We start from the raw sequence: 15,588 nt of genomic DNA, 5'->3' as shown, positions 1-15,588 counted from the left end.
TTTCAGTGATGACATATATTCTTACTTTTATAGACTGCTACCATGTGCAGAATGTAATGGAATTTTCACATCTTTAGTAGATTTCTTTAGTTGCATTTGTAACAAATTAATTACAGATTTAAAAAAAAAATATTGTGTTCATCAAAATTGCTTGATTACGTTCAATATTTACACAGCACTCATACTTTTTATAACATGTGGTTTTAAACCGCGTCAGAAATATTTAATACAGTAAAGCTATACAGGCACACAGTATACCATGAGTATCATTGACTTACAAGAGAAATATAAGTTGCAATTAGCAAAACATATATACTTTTTAAATGTATACAAAGTAATACATTGACAAGAAAGAAATAAAGTACATATAAATTGACAATACAATTATTCTAAAGAGATTGGAATTAATAGGACATTCATTGATTATATCTAACACACCTACATTTTACGATTAGGAGTTTAGGTGTTGTAATTACCCTGGAGCAAAGTAGCTCAGACGGTAGCGATACCCCATTTATAACACATGGTAAACAAACGTACGTAATATCGAGTTTCCGGCTCGGCAATCTTTCTTTCCGACGTTTAACTTTGTCATTGTGACATATTTTATTCATGTCTCAGTTTGTGGGGAAAGCGGTCAAATTCTTAAAAATATTGTCGTATAGTACCCAAAGAGATATCAGGTGGACAGACCGCCGCATTGAAACTGAAATACTGTTGAAAATGGCGTTTCGCTATATCCAATCAATAAACAAAAGATCTCTGACTTGGTATCGGCGACTTTAAAATATTGTTGAAAAAACGAGTAAAATGCCACTAAATGGCGTCTTCATTAAAAAAAAATTATGGGGGAAATCCCCATACACCCCTTGCGAGAGGGGGAATACCATCTCCCACACCCTCCCCCGTCTCGGCGATTCGCACCTCACCAAGGCATTGAAAATTGCGTACACAGCATTTGCATCTAGGTACGTCCTTTATTTTACAATTTGCAAGCAAACAGCTTTACAATAACATGTACAAGGGGTCACTTGATATGTTTCTACATATGTTCATGGCAGCGAATGAATAACAAGACCCATTACACTTATCATTCACCGAATGCTATTTAAAGGGAACGTCAACCACAAACGACGTAAAAAGAAAGTTCTAAAATACCGTTTATTTTAACAATTATTAGTTAATATTGATTAAAATATATTTTCAATATATTCGGTAATAAAATTTCGCGATGTGTAAATGAAAGTACATCGCCAAAACGTGTGACATAACGCTATACACACTATAAATAAAGCAAGTATATTGATCATTTTATATATAAAATATAAACAATTCACTGCGCATGCACTATTTGCATTCCTGGGTTTACCACGTGACGATGATGATCAATCTACTTGCGATATTCATAGTTAACCGGTAGTTACCTGGTACCTTTACCCAGTAAAATTGTATTACCGAATATATGCAATTATAAAAACTTAACAACTTTTTTCAAGTAATGTAATATACCAGTCGTGATATTTTTATCAGTACAAACGAATCAATGAAAAAAAAGGTATTCAATAACTTTTCCTCTTTCGTCGTTTTTGGTTGACGGTCCCTTCAAGTACGTGCGTACATGCACACATTCTATGTCATTAAATATAAGAACTTTTAGAGAGATGAAAGGTTTTTAAGAGGTCAACTGTGATAAGGTGTTATTGTACGGTACACTATCTGTTCGAAAGCTCGACTGTGTATTCATTATATTTGCCAACACATGTTCATAACAAAAGTCAAACATGTTTTTGAAGCGATTAAGTGTTTAAGTTTCTTGTGTTATGGGTAAGATTTTTGTATTTAAGTAAAAAAATAAACAGTTAAAGCAGCATCATTGAAAGTTATTGGACGTGATATTATTGTATTTAGGTTAATTGACAGATTATAAATCGCTGATTATTTTTTTTATAATAAGTCTTCTAACCGTAACAAGTCGCAATTCCATAAGACATGGTTACACTTTTCACATGTTTTATGTTCACAGTGGCCCGCAGCACCGATTGTCCGGATGGGTGGCTAGCGTTTGAAGGATCATGTTACCTGTTCGGTCATACACCTGCGCATTTCACGGAAGCTCAGGTAATCTTTTGATTCAAGATGTGTGTTATGAACCTTACATGACTAAACATATTGGAAATTTAAGATGTTTGTATGCAAACTGTATTGTTTACAGAGAACTGTGGTATTTGAACAATAACTGTTATTCGTGAAAAGAATTAATATGTCGACATAGTGGTCATTGTGTATGAACTTACATATCAAGCATAATTGATGCCCTGCATGATAATAGATTTTATTGTATCCTTAACAAAACATATTGTGTAAGAGACGAAACAAGTTTTAAGATTGTATCAAAATCTGGCAAAAGTATTTTTTTTAACCCTTAGTGGTGGATCTAACAAATAATTAAGGTTGTTTAGCGTTATTTTTTTATAGCATTTCTGTGCGCAACATGGCGGAAGCCTGATTCACGTTGATTTAGCGATGGAGAATGACTTCATACGGACATATATTCGCGATCTACATCAATCAGATTGTATGAATTCACTTACGTATGTCGTACAAATCTTGAATACCTCGGCTAAAGTATGAGAGTATGTTAAAGAAACCTTCAACAATCGTTACGCAACGCGGCCGCATAAAATTTACCACTGTACAAGAGGTACGCAAACCTGCATGCTTATAATGTACGCATATTTGAATTTTCGTTTTACAGCGCATCATTGGTGGTTGGGACTGACAGATGTGCTTGTAGAGGGGCACTTTAAATGGGTAGACACAAATACACCTGCTACGTTTCTCGGTAAGCCTTACATTGTTATTTGTACTTGGCTCATGTCAAACATAGTTAGATTACATTTCAACACCTGTTTTAAGTCCATATCAATGTTTTGGTGAAAACATACGCTAATAAAACAAATCGTAGACGCTGATTTTCCAACTTCCATGTGCTTCGAATTTAGGATGGGCCCCAGGAGAGGAGTTTACTTTGAATGAAGACTGTGCTGCTTTTTACAATTCATTAGACTTCAAATGGGCAGACGTCGGCTGTGAGCTGAATGACATCATTCCGCTATGTGAAATAAGGTTTGTGAAAAGGAGGTTTTATTCATGTGCGTAAAGTGTCGTCCCAGATTAGCCTGTGCAGGCCGTACACGCTACACAGAGACGACACTTTCCGCTTTAAGTAGATTTAAGCTAAGAAGACATTTTCTTTAAACGAAAAATATCATAACAGTGGAAAGTGTCTTCCTTGATTAGCCTGAAAACTGTACAGGCTAATGTTGAACGACACTTTACGAACATTATGATATTATGACAGGCATCAGTCAATGTGTGTCATTGTGAAATCAGATTTGTGAACCAGATAATGTAGAATGATGTTATATACAATATTTCATGAGCATCTTATTGTATTGCTTTCATATAACACGTTAATAGAGTTGTAATGTGTTATGTTAAGTTTTATGTATTGCCATGTTTTAGTTCGGTATAGACCTCTTTATTGTAGCCTGATTGTATTCCGAGATTTAGGGTTTATGAAACGCTCTTGAGCCCGTTTCCTGGGTAGAACCAGTACTTGATGTCTTTGCAGGATATGAGAAGAACGTACCCACAATGGGCATCAAACCCGCGACTATAGGTTGCAAGGCGGAAACCATATAAGCCGCGTTCTGAGAAAACTGGGCTTAATGTATGTGCGTGATGTGTCGTCCCAGATTAGCCTGCACAGTCCGCACAGGCTAATTAGGGACGACACTTTCCGCCTAAATTATATTTTTGCTAAGAAGAGACTTCATTTAAACAAAAAAAATCATAAAAGCGGAAAGTGTCGTCCCTGATTAGCCTGTGCGGACTGCACAGGCTAATCTGGGAAGACGATTTACGCACATGCATTATGCCCAGTTTTCTCAGAACACGACTCATATATTTTACGACACGGTAGCCTTTGCCCTGTACTCCATAGGCAATCGGTTACTAGCTATGTGTCTAGAGTTTCAGTACCACTACATATTGTAAAGTTCAACATCAATCCAAATAAAAAATGTCCTCCAAATTACTTACTACGCACAAGCATAACTGTGTTATTGATTAGTTAACAATAATATCTTAGTACCTAAAACAATTTAAGTTAATGCAGCAAGAAATACATGCGAGGTCATCGGGTAGTATAATTGCCTACTATATATTAATTCTTATTCAAATACATTTTACATTATTGATTGATTTATTTATTCATTCATTTATTTATTTATTTATTATTCCCACTTCAGATTATTCCAAGTTAGCACTTGTTTAAAACGATATTTTTCTATGACATACTTGTGCGTTCGATGCGTTATTGATAGGAAAGTGATTATTCCGTTCTTGTATAAATTGTTTCATTGCAGAGTCGATGGATCTTCGGTCATTGTTGGTTAAAACTCCCAACAGGATTATTATACACTACTTGATGAAATTTAACTTCAGTGTATCATTGAAACATAAATATCGTTACCAGCCTTGAACTATGCTTATGACTTAATATTTGTACAATACAACTCATTGTATGCCTTAACAGTTAACAGTACATTTGGAATGCATATATTTAGAATTTTCGCCTTCCAGCTGTACAGCTGTACATAAGGCAAAACTCGCCGTGTTTCATACCTCACTTCATTTATTAAAACATCTGCGATTATTTCTTTTTGATTGGGATTTGAATAATTCCAGAATACTCAAAAGGTGTTTTGTCGCGTTTCGTCAACACGTTTGGGTATATAAAATGTTGAATCAGCGTCGACTGTGATGGACGTTTTTTTTAATGTAATAACTCTTCTGCGCCTTAGCTCTTCAGAAAAGTGTAGTTTAAGATAGAGAATGATATGTATATTATATTAAATCTATTTGTATACCTAGGTGACGATTGTTTTCAATGAAAACTGTGGGTTATCCCTACATTTGTAAATGGTGAAACAAAACAAAACTGCACTTAAGAAACGGCCCACAACCATGTTTAAAGCTGTAGACACTCATATTTAATATAAGCACATCTATTTTTCAAAATGCACGACTGCATTTGATACAAATCTAAATTGAATTGTAGGAGTAAAAAGTTAATAATTGAGGCAAAAGTAATACATTTTAATTAATATTTTTAGTTTCAGATTACTGCACACAAAACATATATGTGAAACGGTGCAGTAAATCTACTTAAAATGTTCAATAAATATATGTTTTTAATGTCATTTATATTTCAAAAATCAAACAAACACACAAAAGGATATGTTCATCTTCCGACCACTCTCGTCGATGACTGAGTGTGTATTTTCTTTGAAAATCCACAATTGTAGTACAGAGGCTATGGAAAAATCAATTATACATGAATGAGAAGTGGCATCACATGGGATTTATCGAGTTCACTTCACCTTTCACTGCCCACTCTGCCGTAAAAATTAAAACCGTTGGACTCAATTAATTGCATGAGAACGCTTAACGCTCGCCTAAAATTACACACATAAATGTATGTATGTAAGCAATCCAATTCTGTTTAATATTTATTCAGTAAGTAGCAATCAAATGTAAGCAATATAATACAAGCATACGTACTAACTTTGACAAAATATGCTTAAATTAAGACTGCAATTTACAATTTGACAGAATTTAGAATAAAGCTCGGGGCCTATGCTATGTCTCTCTTCTATCAGTTTGATGTGCTGCTGGCATGGTGTAAACTATTAAGCTTGTTAAGACAATGATACAGAAATACAAAAAAAGTATAAACAGTGTTGAATTTTAGTAAGCATACAGTATACAGTATATGAATACGAAAATGATATAAGTAATAATAATAAAACGCGTGTCATTGTTATGCAGATAGCGAAAAAAGCAGTCATTTTGCATTCATCAGAATTTATTGATAATATGGAAAGTAAAGTAAGAATGAGATAAAAGTGGTGAAGTTTTCGCAAATTAAGAAAGTTTCGATAAGACAAGAAACAATTTCGGGTCGGGGCTTCGTTAGTACAAAACTGTCTGTTCATGAGATGGGGTTATGTTTAAATCTATGACATTCTTGGATGAAAGACTTAACATTTTTAAATATCAATGAATTTACTTCGTGTGATCCGCCTTTGAAAACAGAGAGAAGAAGTTGCAAATGTATGGGTTGGAAAACTGGACAGATTTTCAAATTGGGCAGCCGTTGTTTTTTGTAAACATTGGGTAATGGAAGAAAAATTTATATTTATCTTCAATCTCACCACATTGTCTTTATTGAATTTCTTATATGCTTGTCGCCTACAAATGTTCATTTCTGTGGCTTTCTATGGATTCGAAACTGAGCATGAAGAATATATTTAATGTCCACTCGCCAACACATTACTGAATGGGCAAGTTGCGTTTATATTTGTTTAGCTTTGCTTGGTAGATTCGGTCTAATAAATGTCGTGTATTAAGACAAAATGGACTCTACATCGAGAGGTTACTTATACCCTCTCATTTAATTGACTCTATGCCATGCTTTATTGATCCAACTTACAAACATCTAAGCCTAGATGTTTATGAGATGAAACCTCATTGATTTTGCAGTCGTTGAGGACAAGAGGTGGAGGTGTATTCGGCGGCCGATTTTTTTAGATAAAAATAATGACTTGGTTTGAGATTGATAGAAGGTTATCAACCTCCTATCAGACAATATTTTTTATAGCATCTTAGTTGAGATGAGTTTCCTGAGATCAAACCTTATGTTAACCGAACATACATGTGCTTCTTTGAAGTTCCGTGGAACACAACTAGAAATGAATGAAAAATTGAAAAGATATGGGAATGGATATGTCGGGAATTCATAACGTTGACGTTTATCCGCTAACATGCACGCGACGTCATGTATACTATCGACGTCACTTCTTATTTTGAACATATACAAGTTCGTATTAACGTTTATTAAAAGGTCGAACCTAACGCAATATTTCGTAGTTTATTAACACTATACGATCATACGCAACATTTTGGTGCCGTGAATAAAAGAAAAATGCAACTCAACAAACTCATTTTGTTGCGTGCAGCTCAGCGTCGAATAATAGCGAAACAATTTGAGAAACTCGAAGAATTTCTTCAACCTCCGAGTCGCAGAAACTACTGGACATCATTCAAGAGAAGACACATACGATCAGAGGATTGAATGAAAAGATCATCAACCATGCAGACCTCGGAGATATAGAAACTGAACTATTCGACAGTGAGGAATATTCCATTGAACTTGAAATGAAAATAGACATATATCAAGCAAAAATCAAGACATTAAATGAGACAACATTTGAACAAAGAGATGCAAATCAAAATCATTTCACGACGGGCGATGTACTGCATTCAACGCAACCAGAAGAGGAACGTGTTCCAACCCAAACATCTAATAGAGCAAATTACGTTACTGCGTCTACGAAACTTCCGAAACTGACAGTGCATTGCCTGCTTTCAGTAGTAACATAAGCGAGTGGCAAACATTTTGGGACTCATTTGACTCAGCGGTGCACCAGAACCCAATACTCACGAATGTACAGAAGTTTTCGTATCTTCGATCTTTAAATGAAGGGAGCGCAGCTATGGCGATCGGTGGATTTCCGTTGACAGGCAGAAACTACCAGAATGCGATCAAACTATTGCGGGAACGCTACGGGCAGACGCACAAAATCATTGATAACTTCATGACATTATTATTAGAACTTCCGCCATCCCGCAATTTCGTACATAGTCTTCGTGAATTTCATGACAAAATGGAAACCTATATCCGGGGTCTAGAGTCACTGGGACAGTCACAAGAATCGTTCGGAGATCTACTTGTTCCAATCATTATGAAGAAGCTACCACCGGATGTGCGACGCAACCTTATTAGGAGCCACGGAGATGACAAGTGGCAGCTTCAGGAGCTACGTGTGGCCATCTGGCGGGAAATCAGAATCATGGACGCCGGCTATAGCAACGATCAAGACTTTCATCTCCCGACTGCCTCATTCCTCACAGCTTCAAAAAGGGAGGTAAGCCGTCCCATGAAAAGTAATGTCAAACCGCTGATATGTCCATTTTGTAGTGAATATCATCAACCCCAGGTGTGCAACAAGATTATAGACATTCACCAGAGAATTGACATTGTGACAAGCAAACGCTTGTGTTTCAATTGCTTGAACCACCATAAAGTGTCGGACTGCAAATCTAAATTTTGATGTCGTCATTGTAAAGGTAAACACCATAGCAGCATTTGCTCAAAGAAGACGACACCCGCTTTGTCCATGAACCCGTAAGCCATTCCCTTCAAGTCGGCTATGGCCAACAGTGCAATCTTACACACTGCCTCTTATGATAGAACAAACGTTTTATTGAAGACTGCTGTAGCCGAAGTTCTATCTCAAAGTCATAGTTCTTCCGCCAACATTTTACTTGACGAGGGTGCACAGCGATCCTTTATTACAGAGGACCTCGCGAGGGTTCTACATTTCCCTGTTACCGGACATGATACAATTTCTCTGGCTTCGTTTGGTGGAATGTCACAAGGGGTTCGGTCCATACCTACAAGCGAGATTTACCTGAAAAGCGAGACGAGGGATTTGATAAAACTGGAAGTTCTTGTAGTACCAACGATAGCAGTGCCATTACAGAACATACCCACAGAAATACGTCATTTGGATTATCTGAGAGATTTGAAATTAGCCCATCCGCTCACAGAACACAACAACGATCTGTTTGAAATTTCGCTTCTGGTTGGTGCGGATTATTATTGGGATATAGTTTAAGACCGAGTAATCAGAGGCAACGGACCAACAGCGGTGAACTCGAAAATTGGTTATTTGTTATCGGGACCACTTCCGGTATCAAGACATCGAACCACTGACCTACACATGATGAATGTCATCAGCGCTCCACCAAGTACATTTAAAATGGAGAAGTTTTGGCAGCTTGAGTCTATGGGAATATCTTCAGAAGAGTCAACAGACGGTACTTCCGGTAACCTTCAAGAATACATGTGAAACAGCATTTCATTCGAAGATGGTCGGTATGTGGCAAAATTACCCTGGAGAGATTACCATCCAACTCTACCAACCAATTACGATATATGCAAGAGACGGACAGAGGCTACCATACGCCGATTTTCTCAAGAACCGGAAGTGTTAAAGACGTATGGAGAGATAATCGCCGATCAGCTTAAAGGAGGTGTCATTGAGAAAGTAGACCAACAAGAATCCATTATCAACGACAGACCCCTTTCTTACGCCACTTCCGGCGAGCCAGGACAGCCGGAAACATTGACGCCTGCCCATCGTCTATATGGAAGACGAATAACGTCACTTCCTGTCGAGCCTGCGACATTGCCAGCAGATTATTGCAGCATCAATCGTTCGTCGCCTGTGAAGCAAGGTACTCGACGAGTGCAACTCATAAAGAACTTCCGCGAAAGATGGCGACGTGAATACCTGACGGCACTCAGAGAAAGAAGTCAAATACGGGGAAATAACAACCAGACGATATCAGTAGGCGACGTCGTACAGATACAAGATGACTGCACGAGGACACAGTGGCGCTTGGCCGTTGTGGAGGAACTCGTGCCGGGGAATGACGGACTCGTTCGTCCAGCGAAAGTAAAAACAAAAAATGGACACACTCATCGACCAATTGTGAAACTTTATCCAATTGAAGAATGTGAAAACAATATCTAGAGACTGTTTATATAATGCGATAATAGAGACTTTATGTGATTATTGTGATAAGCAGAGACTAACGTTAATTTGATAATACTTGTTAAAATAATTTAATGTTATATTTTACTGTTGTTAAAATTTATATCATTTCGAGGCCCGGAATATGTCGGGAATTCATAACGTTGACGTTTATCCGCTAACATGCACGCGACGTCATGTATACTATCGACGTCACTTCTTATGTTGTACATATACAAGTTCGTATTAACGTTTATTAAATGGTCGAACCTAACGCATTATTTCGTAGTTTATTAACACTATACGATCATACGCAACAGGATCATCTATTACGGCTGCGATTTCTTTTAAAACTCTGCTGTTTTTGTCCGATTCTGAGGCATTCCCAATTTTTATAACTTTATTAGAATCTGTGGCATCATGATGGTAAATTATGAGATCTTTTAAGACTAACTTATTGCAATTTAAGATGTATGCATGCGTATTGGGTTTAGTTAGATATGATTGATATTGACATAATAAATTAAGGATATTTTCTTTATTAAGGAGTCACTCGTGTTAAACGGGCCTTTTCACGTTTTGGTCAATTGACAAATTTAACAAAGTTGTTTGAGATTCTCAAATTTTTGATTTAGATATGATATTTGTGAGGAAACAGTAACTGAACATTTACCATGCTTTAATATATTCATTATATGCATCTTTTGACGATTTAAAAACCTGAAAATTATAAAGCATTGCAACGCGAAACGATTAAATTATTTGGAGAGTTCTTTTGTTGTCACTATATTTTGTGAAACTACGATGATTGCTTACATATAGCATAAAATACATCTAACATTGTATGCGGAAGAATGGTCGAGTGGTCGGATAATTTTTACGCCAGGACGCCAGGGGTCAGTGGTTCTAGCCCTGATAAGGGTTCCTTGTTAAATTTTATTCTTGATTTTGTAATGGAGCTTTTTAGAGCAAATATGTACATTTATCAATTGAAAGCATTTAATGACAAACTTCAAAACATGTTAAAATCTGTGAAAAGGTCCCTTTAAATAGCGTTGTGAAATAAGGGAGGCAACTCTTTAATTTGTGCATGTTTATTTTTGATTTTTCAGAATGCGGGTTATGAGGATTAATATTTGGAAGATTATTAATATCAACTTTTGTCTCCGACCTGATCAAATTAATAACACGATTACTTTGTCGGCGGTACTTGCGCAAATGTTATCCTAAAGAGGTACCTTTGCTTTTTGTCAGTACGTTTACGGCGTCGGATTTCTTTTGTATCCTATTATGTAGCCTGGGAAGATCAGCTGTTCGTATTGTAACAATTTTGGATGGGATAGTAGTGTCACAGAATATCAATATTTTTATTGCAGCTTTAATTTGCACACACTTTTGTAATTTATAAATCAATTTTCGATTTAATTATGTATTGTTATATCTGTTATGATTTGTTGATTTAAGTTATGCTTGTATCGAGGTACTTCCAAATCGACGAAATGATAATTAGAAAGCCGCCCGCTTCTTAAATTGACATGTACATTTGGTGTCCGTCTATTTTAGCAATGCCATTCAATGTATTTTCTAAAAATAAAATGTAAGGAATATTCAATGGTAATTTAATTATTATAAAAGAAACCCAAAAAATAGAAAGTACTGCATAGTCAGTACTAAAAACCCGGAGGATTTTGAAATAAAATGTTATTCGTTAAACTGCACCATTCCGGCTATTTAAAGTGCACAATTAGTGGATCGCTATGCTAGAAAAACGCATGTTTTGTTCAATTATCGATATTACCAATAAAACAAGTCCGCTAAATATAGGCATGCAAATGTAATATTCTACTAATCATAAATGACTGTAGCAATATTTATCATCCTATATCTTTATGAGATCCCATGACAATTGTAAATTAACCCGTGCATTGGTTGGGCAAACTTACTCTTACTTCCGAGTCATAACATCCCCCAAGACATTTTGAAATCTGATTAACGGATGGCTTGCTTTAATTAAACGCCATAAGCAATTCGTGACTGATTGAACGCACTCTGCGACATTTCAAAAGCAACGAGATAAACTGTTTATAAACATATATAAATGTTGCTTAGATTTCTTTAAAAATTGATATTTGAAAATTATCATACAAATGAATAACGAATGTATTTTTATACCAGCTCACTGAACAACTTTTGAACAAAAAAGCACACGTATAATTTTTAAAGTATCATTATATTATATTTTCTACTGACGTGTGGTACAAACAGAATGCATATTTAACCATGTGTAATAAATTAAGAGCATGATAATTGTATAAATGCCGATTACCATAATCCATATCTTTTTTTAATAATTAACTTAGTAAAGTATACATCACGAAGAAAACGAAGACACTGTGACATTAAAATTACAGTACATTAAATGGTTTTGATCTTCATTGCTATACTCTCTTTAAATAAATTTCATCCTTTATTTGAAGATACACTTCTCTGTAAAATAATGCACAGTAATAATGCGAATCTCTTTATTGTCGCCGATTTTGAGAACACTAAATAACACTTAAAAAGAAATCAAAGCTTTAATCCTTCAGCCGCGCTGACTTTATTTGCTATTACTTGCACTGGTATTGTTTCCGGTTGCTATTACTTGCACTGGTATTGTTTCAGGTAAGACGCGTGTTACCATTTTGATATTTGTATACGTTTTTGTTAATAGTTTTCCATTTTCTGTAAATTAGAACAGCAACAATTATGATAATTATTTGTGCATTGGTAGACCAAATGATAAGCTTTTAAGAAGTAATTATATCAATTCAAACAGTGAATATACTAATTATGATGCAAGTTCATTCAATTCTACTAATTCTTTTTTAAATACCTCGTACATGTGAACGAATTACAACATGTGTGTCTGTAGCGAGAAATGCATAGATACCATGAACGTGGGTACCATTAAAATCATTATTGAACACTATTGCAATAAAGAGCTACTCCAGTGAAGAACAGTTTTAATAGAACAATACCATTTCATTTTGGGTATTAGTACATATTTATTGTAACCGTAAACTAGTATAAAAATCAATTAAACGTAAATTACTGCGCATACATCTATATAAAACAATAACATGTAAATACGCTTACAATTGTATTATTATTGTGTTCGACAAGACTGATAAGTTAAGGGTATGCTGTACAAAATTGACAACTGTCGTGTTTACTGTACCTTTTGTCATGCGCAAGTACACAAATCCTAGAGTTATGTGATGTTTATGTAACTTGAGGTTTTATAACGGTTCGACTCTCACATTACTTTTATATAACATTTACAGAGATTTAGAAGTACCAAAACATTATCCAAACGGCCATAGGATTAGGTCCCAATTTTCGGTTATTTTGATACATTACATTAGCTTAGGCATAACATAAACATGATTCGACAAATAAAAAAGGCGAAACCTCCCTTCTTACGTAACTCTATACCTTTAAATTACTAATGACGTTTGTTCCTCAAACACAGAAGATAAAGGTTCAAAGATTTTCTTTAAAGTTCTTGAATGACCAGTTAACACATATAAATATAAGCATATAGTATCGGCAATAATCTATTCGTCATTTATGTACCAAACATGGTTAAAGTATCAGTTTATGTTTATCTCGGCATTATAAAATCATATGAGAGATGAATTTATTGAAACATTGATTGTTAGCTGTTTTTGTCTGCTTAAAGTATACTTTAAGGTGTTGTGTTATTGTGCAATCCTACCCGTTGGTGTGATGTGTTGATGTACGTTGTTAAAAAAGTGGATATCGTATTATTATGTCATTATTATGTCATTGAACGAAACTGAATGTTCAATAGAAGTTCTCATGACATTTAATATATTTAACGAACACATGTTGGTCCTTTCCAATGTTTTGTACATGCAAAGGTTCTTTAAAATATTGCAGATTTGCTCGTCTTTCTACGAGAAGTTCTTCTACCCATGAAGATTTATGAAATTCGCAGAACATCACCTTGCTTAACTTTTTTCCTAATAATATATTTCGTAATTCCTATATATTCAGAAATGTTTACCTATATCTGACTCAAAGATGAAACAAAATGAATACAAACAGATTTTCAAAGAATAATGTGAGTGTATGATGCATTCCATCGCTTCCTTAAAAATGCAATTTCGTCGGAAGCATTAAGCGTGTGGTACGCTCTTACTTAATTCCGATTTTCCGGTCAATCCTTTTTTTCGTTCGATTAAAATAGGTGTATTCTTATTGTGGGTAAAGAAATTTTGCTGAACAAATTTTGAGTAACTTTAGAATGGCTTGAATACATTGGTTTCTTTATGATTAAGACTAACACTAAGCATTGAAGTTTCGTTCGTTTTCGCTTAGAACAATTATGTATCTTAAACCAATCTTATGTCACGATTTAGACAGTAATACAGATGTCACGTGTAAAATGAGTGTTCATCTTCGCATTTATATTTATTTCATTTCAACCGCTTTAAATCCGCAATGGTCAATTTATCTCCTGCACCTTTCAAATGTAATCCTGTCACTTACACTTAACATATGAAATTCTACAATGAGAATTCCTCTTATTTGCCATAATTTATTTGTGCTTAATGGTTTCAAATCCATTTTTTTTTCGACATCATGCAATTCTATATATACCGAGGGAGGAGAACTATATAAAGTATTGTCTTTCGTTTCAATCATAGTTACTTTATAAAAATGTTGTACGAAATTCAAAGAATAACAATGACTGTTTGTTGTAAATAAATATGTTTTAACTAGCCCCCAATGGTTACCATTGGCCTATCAAAGGCGGTAGTCATTCATGTCAGCTTAAATCATTTTAATGTTTTATGCCATTGGTATGTTTTGTCATGTATTATGCCGGCGATCTTAAATGAAAAACCATCGGGTGTCAATAGGATTTAATAATAATGATTTCAGACGTTTTTTTATTTCTATGTATGTAAAATATCCTGGTTAATGTAATAATCCCCAATGTTTAGAAAGGAATAAATAATTTATTATAGCGCCTTATTTGGCTCATACTTAAAACAGTATACCAATATTGCCTCATTTATATGCCCGTATATGCCGTTGATACATCTAAATAAAATAGATTTACTACAAAATACATGGTCGAGGGATTGCGACGCTATCGATGGAATATACATTCAAATTGCTTGCAATTGAACGATAGTACGGTTAATTTCATCTCTGTAATAGACTTTACGTCGTTTGAGTTATATGCCCAATCGGCGCATTGTTACGTCTTCGCGATAATGGGGGTTAAATTAATTGCGCAATTAACTACTTTAAACATGCATACTTATAACTGCGACGTATTTTTGAACGCGTAAATCAGATAAGGTTGTTGAATTTATACTTTGGCAATCTATTTCAAGTATAATTTCAACCGTTAACACATCATATATTTTTTCTTTTATCATATGCCATATACTGTTTCTCATGTTATATAACCATTACGAATATTTTTATCTTACACATGTGTAACATACTTTTTAAGCGTTTTCATTGGCTTAGTTTTTGTTTATTGACCAAACGCATTTTGTTATTTTGCTGAAATGACGTTGCAACGTCAAATGACGTCACGAAATGTTAACACCATTCGGGATTTATCATTATGTTTGCGTAAATATTTATTTAATTTGCTTATTTAAAAGCATATGATAAAAAAGATGTGACACTCGTTGTCATATCATATCATATTTTATTAAACTCGTCCAGAAAATTCGTTAGTAAGCTCGCCAAAGGCTCGCTTATTTGCAAAATTCCTGAACTCGTTTAATAAAATATGGTATGATATGACAACTCGTGCCAGATCCTATAT

The 15,588-nt window shown here is 34.9% G+C and overlaps 1 protein-coding gene across 1 annotated transcript; it reads left to right on the top strand.

Moving 5' to 3' along the window:
• The first annotated feature begins 1,718 nt into the window (after positions 1–1,718).
• On the top strand, positions 1,719–3,535 carry LOC127857437 (perlucin-like protein). The gene is made up of 6 exons (XM_052393832.1): positions 1,719–1,824; positions 2,024–2,118; positions 2,476–2,575; positions 2,756–2,842; positions 3,003–3,126; positions 3,526–3,535. The coding sequence occupies exons 1-6, from the start codon at positions 1,821–1,823 to the stop codon at positions 3,533–3,535; spliced, it is 420 nt and encodes a 139-aa protein (XP_052249792.1). The 5' UTR covers positions 1,719–1,820.
• The last annotated feature ends 12,053 nt before the right edge of the window (positions 3,536–15,588 follow it).

Source organism: Dreissena polymorpha, chromosome 14 (assembly GCF_020536995.1).
Source record: "Dreissena polymorpha isolate Duluth1 chromosome 14, UMN_Dpol_1.0, whole genome shotgun sequence".
In the NCBI taxonomy this organism is placed as follows: domain Eukaryota; kingdom Metazoa; phylum Mollusca; class Bivalvia; order Myida; family Dreissenidae; genus Dreissena; species Dreissena polymorpha.
Note: the sequence above shows the minus strand (reverse complement) of the source record. Positions and strands in the feature narration are given on the sequence as shown.

What these genes read in the sequence shown, in the direction of transcription:
- LOC127857437 (XM_052393832.1), top strand. An exon ending in CGCATTTCACGGAAGCTCAG is followed by an intron (nt 2,119 to 2,475) that starts GTAATCTTTTGA and finishes ATTTTTTTATAG; the next exon opens with CATTTCTGTGCGCAACATGG. An exon ending in TACACCTGCTACGTTTCTCG is followed by an intron (nt 2,843 to 3,002) that starts GTAAGCCTTACA and finishes CTTCGAATTTAG; the next exon opens with GATGGGCCCCAGGAGAGGAG.